Source organism: Mandrillus leucophaeus, unplaced genomic scaffold (assembly GCF_000951045.1).
Source record: "Mandrillus leucophaeus isolate KB7577 unplaced genomic scaffold, Mleu.le_1.0 Scaffold49, whole genome shotgun sequence".
Taxonomy (NCBI): Eukaryota; Metazoa; Chordata; class Mammalia; order Primates; family Cercopithecidae; genus Mandrillus; species Mandrillus leucophaeus.
In genome coordinates, this window is record NW_012105253.1 from 2,434,150 (window position 1) to 2,442,644 (window position 8,495).

The window sequence follows — 8,495 nt, forward strand, 5'->3', positions numbered from 1 at the left end:
AGATGGGGTTTCACCATGTTAGTCAGGATGGTCTCGATCTCCTGACCTCATGATCCACCCACCTCAGCCTCCCAAAGTGCTGAGATTACAGGCATGAGCCACCATACCTGGCCGAGAATTTTAATCATAAAGGGATGCTGGATTTTGTCAGATGCTTTTTCTGCATCTATTATCACATGATTTTTGTTTTTAATTCTGTTTATGTGGTATATCACATTTATTGACTTGTGTATGTTAAACCATCCCTTCATCCCTGTTATAAAACCAACTTGATCATGGTGGATTATCTTTTTGATATGTTGTTGAATTCGGTTAGCTAGTATTTCATTAAGAATTTTAGTATCTATGTTCATCAAGGATATTGGTCTGTAGTTTTCTTTTTTGGTTGTGTCCTTTCCTGGTTTTGGTACTGGGGTGATGCTGGCTTCATAGAATGAGTTAGGGAGGGTTCCTTCTTTCTCTATCTTGTGGAATAGTGTCAAAAGTATTGGAACCAATTCTTCTTTGAATGTCTGGTAGAATTCTGCTGTGAATCCTTATCGTCCTGGACTTTTTTGTTGTTGTTGTTAATTTTTAAATTACCATTTCAATCTCACTGTTTGTTATTGGTCTCTTCAGGGTATCTAATGCTTCCTGATTTAAGCTAGAGGACTGTATTTTTCCAGGAATTTATCCATCTCAAATAGGTTTTTTAGTTTATGTGCATAAAGGTGTTCACAGTAGCCCTGAAAGTTCTTTTGTATTTTAGTGGTGTCAGTTGTAATATCTCCTGTTGCGTTTCTCAGTGAAGTTATTTGGGTTTTCTCTCTTCTTTTCTTGGTTAATCTTGCTAATGGTCTGTCAATTTTATTTATCTTTTCAAAGAGCCAGTTTTTTGTTTCATTTATCTTTTACATTTGTGTGTGTGTGTGTGTGTGTGTGTGTGTGTGTTTCTATTTCATTTAGTTCTGCTCTGATCTTGGTTATTTCCTTTCTTCTACTGGGTTTGGGTTCAGTTTGGTCCTGTTTCTCTAGTTCCTTGAGGTGTGACCTTAGATTGTATGTTTGTGCTCTTTCAGACTTTTTGATGTAGGCATTTAGGGCTATGAACCTTCCCCTTAGCACCATCTTAGCTGTATCCCAGAGGTTTTGATAGGTTGTGTCATTATTGTCATTCAGTTAGAAGAATTTTTTAAATTTCCATCTTGATTTTGTTTTTTACCCAATGCTCATTCAGGATCAGGTTATTGAATAATTTCCATGTGTTTGCATGGTTTTGAAGGATCCTTTTGGAGGTGATTTCCAGTTTTATTCTGTTATGATCTGAGAGAGTGCTTGACACAATTTCAATTTTCTTAAATTTATTGAGGCTCATTTTATGGCGTCTCATATGGTCGATCTTGGAGAAAGTTCCATGTGATGTTGAATAGAATGTGTATTCTGCAGTTGTTGGATGAAATGTTCTGTATATATCGGTTAAGTCCATCTGTTTCAAGGTATAGTTTAAGTCCATTGTTTCTTTGTTGACTTTCTGTTTTGATAACCTGTCTAGTGCTGTCGGTGGAATATTGAAGTTCCCCACTATTACTGTGTTGCTATCTATCACATTTCTTAGGCCTATTAGTAATTGTTTTATAAATTTGGAAGCTCCAGTGTTAGGTGCATATATGTCTAGGATTGTGATATTTTACTGTTGGACAAGGCCTTTTACCATTTTATAATGTCCCTCTCTGTCTCTCTCTTTTTTTTATTTTTTTGAGAAAGAGTCTTTCTGTGTCACCCAGGCTGGAGTGCAGTGGTGTAATTTCAGCTCACTGCAACCTCCATCTCCCGGATTCAAGTGATTCTCCTGCCTCAACCTCCCAAGTAGCTGGGACTACAGGCACCCACTACCATGCCCTGCTAATTTTTTTTTTTTCAGTAGAGATTGGGTTTCACTATATTGGCTACACTGGTCATGAACTCCTGACCTTGTGACCCAAACTGCTGGGATTACAGGCATAAGCCACCACATCCAGTGCCTCTTTGTCTCCTTTAACTACTGTTGCTTTATGGTTTGTTTTGTCTGATATAAGAATAGCTACCCTTCCTCTGCTCCCTTTTGGTATCCATTTGCATGAAATGCCTTCTTCCACCCCTTTAAGTTTATGTGAGTCCTTATGTGTTAGGTGAGTCTCCTGAAAGCAGCAGATAGTTGGTTGGTGAGTTCTTATCGATTCTGCAGTTCTGTATCTTTTAAGTGGAGCATTTAGGCCATTTACATTCAATGTTAGTATTGAAATGTGAGGTACCATTGCATTCACTGGGCTCTTTGTTGTCTGTGTACTTTGGATTTTTGTGGTTGTTTTTTGTTTTGCTTTTGCTTTTTAGCTTGTATTTTTGTTATATAGGTCTTGTGTGATTTATGCTTTAAAGAGGTTATGCTTTGACGTGTTTCCAGGATTTGTTTCAAGATTTAGAGCTCTTTTTACCAGTTCTTGTAGTGGTGGTTTAGTAATGGCAATTCTTTCAGCATTTGTTTGCCTGAAAATGACTGTATCTTTCCTTCATATATGATGCTTAGTTTCACTGGATACAAAATTCTTGGCTGATGATTGATTTGTTTGAGATGCTGGAGGACAGGGCCCCAGTCCCTTCTAGCTTATAGGGATTCTTTTGAGAAATCTGCTGTTCATCTGATAGGTTTTCCTTTGCAGGTTACCTGGTTCTTCTGTCTCACAGCTCTTAAGATTATTTCCTTTGTCTCAACTTTGGATAACCTGATAACAATGTGCCTAGGCAAAGACCTTTTTGGGATGAATTTCCCATGTGTTCTTTGTGCTTCTCATATTTGGATGTCTAGGTCTCTAGCTAGACTGGGGAACTTTTCCTTGATTATTCCCCCAAATATGTTTTCCAAGCTTTTAGCTTTTAGAATTCTCTTCTTCCTCAGGGACACCAATTATTCTTAGGTTTGGTCATTTAACATAATCCCGGACTTCTTGGAGGCTTCGTTCATATTTTCTTATTCTTTTTTCTTTGTCTTTGTTGGATTGGGTTAATTCGAAGACCTTGTCTTTGAGCTCTGAATTTCTTTCTTGTACTTGTTCAATTCTATTGCTGAGACTTTCCAAAGCATTTCACATTTCTAAAAGTATGTCCAAAGTTTCCTGAATTTTTGATTTTTTTTTTCTTTAAGCTATCTATTTTTTAGAATATTTCTCCTATTCAGTATTGAGGGAGTGTGTTGGGAGAGGAGGGTCTCCCTTTCCCACCTCTGCAGTTGGGGCACTCAATATCTGGGGTGTCTCCTGGGTCATGCAGGAGCAATCCACTTCCTTCAGAGGGTCTGTGGGTCCCCTCAGGATTGATGGTTTATTCTTGCAGTCGATCTGGAGCTAACATTCACCATGGAAGCATCCAGATGCTGCTCTGTCTGGAGCTGCAATCTAGTCCTGTCTTCTGTCCACCATGATCCCCTCCATCCTTCTGTTTTGTTTTGTTTTGTTTTAAGAGAGAGTCTTTCTTTGTCACCCAGGCTGGAGGGCAGTGGCATGATCTCAGATTACTGCAGCCTCTGCCTCCCAGGTTCAAGTGATTCTCCTGCCTCAGTCTCCAAAGTAGCTGGGATTACAGACACCTGCTGCCACGCCCAGCTAATTTTTTACTAGAGATGGAGTTTCACCATGCTGGCCAGGCTGGTCTCGAACTTCTGACCTCAAGTCATCTGTCTGCCTTGGCCTCCCAAAGTGCTGGGATTACAGGCATCAGCCACCACACCCAGCCCATTTGATTTCATCTTCTCAGGGTATAGGTTCTCCGCTGCCATCTCACCTGGCTGGATGGCACATGTAGCCCTTAAAGCAAAGACTAATGTGCTGCAGTGTTTAACCCACTCCCCCTGCCAGTTTCTCCTGCAAGTGTCTCTATACCTGCATCTTTCCTTGCCTGTGAATCCTCTCACTGGAGGACAAGCACCCCTGTGTCTTCCACACATATCCTTTCAAGAGAATGTAACAGGAAGGGGGCCTTGCCTCATTCAAGCTGGTGGCTGTTGCTTAGTGGCTGACTAGGGTCTCACCTGGAACAGAAGGGTTGAAAGCCCAAGGGTGGTTCCCCTTGCACTGAATCAAGGGATGGACCCAAAAGCACCAGAGCCAGGGCCACGACCTCTCTCCTGCTGCCTCCACTCCTCCTGCAGTATCCTCTCTAGAGATCGAGCTCACCCCCAGAACCTCTGTGTCTCCTCTGCCTTGGGCACCTTCTCCAGATCTCCTGCTCCCTGACCTTGTACCAAGGTCTCCCCAAGATTGGGCACACATTAACAGGTTAATACATATTTTTGCGATAACAAATAGAAGTCAGCTCTCACTTCCTATTTACCACTTCTGCTTGGTACATTTATCTTAATCTCTGCATCTTTGAACCAGGTTATTAATATGGCCCAAGAATAGACAGCAAACACACAGCTGCCCTGCTGAATGGTGTAGTGTTCGTATATGCCAGGCACTGAGCTGGGGGCTCAGACACAACAAAGACTGAAACAAAAGTGTAAAAAAGTGTCCACTTTGAGAACCATAGTCAGAGCATAGCTATTGATAAGATTGATATGAATAAGCATGTTAGTAAGAAATTAAAAATAAACCTAAACCACTAAAGACTTATATTCTTTTAGGTTACATAGACGATAGATAGTGAATTATAGTAGCTGACATCGACTAAGCACTTTCTACATGTCAGACACTGTGCTTCAGGCTTCTCTGAGCACAAAAACACATTAAGAAGGATTATTGGGGGCTGGGGGCAGGGAAGGGGCTACCATTTGCTCTTGGTTTTACATGTGGCCAGTTTCAATCCAAGATAAGCTACAATGAGATAAAAAAGTTCAAAAAAAATAATTAAACCAGTTAAAAAGAAAAACAGCACTGGGACTGAGGCTGGGTTTCAGAGCCAATTTCCAAGAAGTAATTTCATCATCATAGAACATCAAACGTGAATTCCACTCTCAGCTATGCAAATTCCAAAAGAATAATACCTCACATTTGCATAATGCTTGATGCTTTTCAAAGTGCTTTCCCAGTTATTAATCTAGAGAAGGCTTTATTACTACCAAAAACATAAATTAAAATTCTGTTCGAACTCCAGTTCTCCATTATTTTTTCCACTTTGCCCTCAAAAGCCAGAGCCGTCTAAATCCAGGTGCTTTTGATTGAATGGGTAACTCTAATAAGTTTAACTGGCAGGGTGAATATGCATAAATGTAGCATATTATGAGGCCTTCGATCTACAGACACCAGAGTCAGGCTTAGGAAAATCTGCTGTTGAATTAACAAAACCACAGGGGAGCAACTCGGAGTTCAAGTTTGAGATCCTTTCAGGGTCTCGAATTTTGTGGGAACTGCACACAATATGTTCATCAGAATCCATCTCCCTCTATCAAATATGAGAAATTAGATCTACCACTTTGTCCTTAAACCTACAGAAATCCCCCTCAATGACTTCCTGCAAAGAGGCCCACATTTGCCAAACAGCTCCTAAGTCTTATTTTGTTTTGAATGTAATATGAACCAAGAGGCTGAATTCACTGTAAATCCAACAAGGACAGAAGATTTTAGAAAAATGAGGTGAGGAGATATGACGGGGTTCGAGGAAATACTTCTACCCAAACCTAATGCCTTTCCAATTTGTTTCTTTTTCCATCTCTTTCAAACTTAATTATGTGTAGCGTTCTCAGTCACTGAATCACCAGCCTTTCCTGACACTTCAATCTCATGCATTTTAGCAAAAGATTAACCTGGCTGTTTGCTTTTAATTCTGAAGCTGTGCTAATACTCACTCCCGCTAGATTAGAAAAGAAGAAAAACACACGCCCGCATACCCCGCCATGGCACCAGCAAGGCTCCAGGGTGAGACTGCTGACGCTGTCACAGTCCCTAGGGCTGGCTGCACTTACCACTTCAGAAGGGCCAGGAGAGCCACTGACAGGGCCACCGTCACCATGGGGCCATTCACTTCCAGTTTTAGAAACCCCAAGGCTTCCATCATTCCTCTGAGACCCCAGAGTGGTGGTCTTCCAGATGAGACAGGAGGCTGATCCCGCTGCCCTTATGGGAACCGTGCTCCGCAGGTAGAAAAGAGAACAGGCAATCAAGAAAACATCACATGGAGTGGGCCCCCACAATGTGCTCTTTCTCAGAGTGTCTCCCATAAAGAGGAAGGAAGAGGAGGGCACAACAAAGGGTTTCAGTGTAAAGGAATGAATCAGCAATTTTAATCCTTGATGACCGCACTGTCAATAAACATTTATGTTAACTTCCTCAGAGAGGAAAGGCAGACTTCTCCATGTTTGCTGAGAAACAAAATGGTTGTAACCATGGACTTGTACTCTGAGAGGAAGTCTTCAAAGAGAGAAGTCTATCTATATCTATGTCTATAATCTCTGTATCTATATCTACATCCATCTATAATTTTTAAAATTCACAATTAAGTGAAGATACATGTCAAGAGACTCTGAATATCCCAGAACAATACAGGATCAGACGCCATCCTGATAAAAATGCTGGCTGCGTTGAGGACAACCATCCCACCAAGTCCATTAGTTGCTGGGTCTGAGATCTCTCTGAGTGTCTGGCTGTTGGAGCCAAGCAGGGATCCCGATTCGGGTCAGTGTTCTCACGGTGAGTTGGAGGGTTTCTCAAGTGTCTGAAGGCAGATCCATAGGCTCATATATGGGTCCTTTGTTCTAGCTTTGAGCTTATCTGATTAAAGTAGACAGAGAGATGGAGGGGATCAGAGTGGATGGGTGGCAGGACTAGATTGCAACTCCAGACAGAGCAGCATCTGGAGGCTTCCATGGTGAATTTTAGCTCCAGATCAACTGCAAGAACAAACCAGCAATCCCAAGAGGACCCACAGACCCTCTGAAGGTACCAGACTGCTCCTGTAGGACCCAGGAGACACCCCAAATCCTGTGAGTGCTCCAATTGCAGAAGTGGGAAAGGTAGGCCCTCCTCTCTGGAATAGACACCCCCACCATTGAATGGGAGAAATATTCAATGAACTAGACAGCTTAAAGAAAAACAATCAAAAATTCAGGAAACTTTGGACACACTTTTAGAAATGTGAAATGCTCTGGAAAGTCTCAGCAATAGAATTGAACAAATAGAAGAAAGAAATTCAGAGCTCAAAGACAAGGTCTTCAAATTAACCCAATCCAACAAAGACAAAGAAAAAAGAATAAGAAAATATGAACAAAGCCTCCAAGAAGTCTGGGATTATGTTAAATGACCAAACCTAAGAATAATTGGTGTTCCTGAGGAAGAAGAGAATTCTAAAAGCTTGGAAAACATATTTGGGGGAATAATCAAGGGAAAGTTCCCCAGTCTAGCTAGAGACCTAGACATCCAAATATGAGAAGCACAAAGAACACATGGGAAATTCATCCCAAAAAGATCTTTGCCCAGGCACATTGTCGTCAGGTTATCCAAAGTTGAGACAAAGGAAATAATCTTAAGAGCTGTGAGACAAAAGCAACAGGTAACCTGTAAAGGAAAACCTATCAGATGAACAGCAGATTTCTCAGCAGAAACCCTATAAGCTAGAAGGGATTGGGGCCCTGTCCTCCAGCATCTCAAACAAATCAATTATCAGCCAAGAATTTTGTATCCAGTGAAACTAAGCATCATATATGAAGAAAAGATATAGTCATTTTCAGACAAACAAATCCTGAGAGAATTCATCATTACCAAGCCACCACTACAAGAACTGGTAAAAGGAGCTCTAAATCTTGAAACAAATCCTGGAAATACATCAAAACATAACCTCTTTAAAGCATAAATCACACAGGACCTGTAAAACAAAAATACAAGCTAAAAAGCAAAAGCAAAAAACAAACTAACAAAGGAGTACACAGGCTACAAACAGCCTGATGAATACAATGGTACCTCACATTTCAATACTAACATTGAATGTAAATGGCCTAAATGCTCCACTTAAAAGATACAGAACTGCAGAATGGATAAGAACTCACCAACCAACTATCTGCTGCCTTCTGGAGGCTCACCTGACACATAAGGACTCACATAAATTTAAAGGAAAGGGGTGGAAAAAGACATTTCATGCAAATGGACACCAAAAACTAGCAGGGGTAGCTATGGGCTTCCTTTTCTGTGCCCCTACAGGTCTTAGGATGGTCACAGGTACATTTGTTACAAAAGGCTGTGGCCACAAGTGCAGATTCCCTGGAAAGGAGTGAGAAGAAAGACAGGGAGGGCACACAGAAGGCTGCTGCCTTCACCCAGAGAGAAGGGATGCTTGGCTAGAGAAGGGAGGGAGGTGGGAAGAAGTAGATGGACTTAAAATATATTTTGGGAGTGGACTCTTGTGCTCTGCAGAAGTTCCTGGTGGGGTGCATATGAAAGGGAAGGGGAAAGGAGGACCACACCTGACCCTCAGGTTCCAAACTTGAGCTACAGGTATATCAGGTGCCATTCACTGAAACAGGGAGGCTGGAGAAGGTGGGGTATTGTTGGGAAAAT

At 41.5% G+C, this 8,495-nt stretch overlaps 1 protein-coding gene across 2 annotated transcripts in view; it reads right to left on the bottom strand.

The window, feature by feature from the left end:
* Nucleotides 1-6,164, bottom strand: part of TBXAS1 (thromboxane A synthase 1 (platelet)) — a 227,695-nt gene extending 221,531 nt beyond the window's left edge. For both annotated transcript variants that reach the window (XM_011995459.1, XM_011995460.1), the window contains exon 1: nucleotides 5,912-6,164. In XM_011995459.1, coding sequence (XP_011850849.1) covers nucleotides 5,912-6,003 — 92 coding nt within the window. In that variant the 5' untranslated portion in view covers nucleotides 6,004-6,164. The remainder of the gene's footprint in view (nucleotides 1-5,911) is intronic.
* Nucleotides 6,165-8,495: the final 2,331 nt, after the last annotated feature.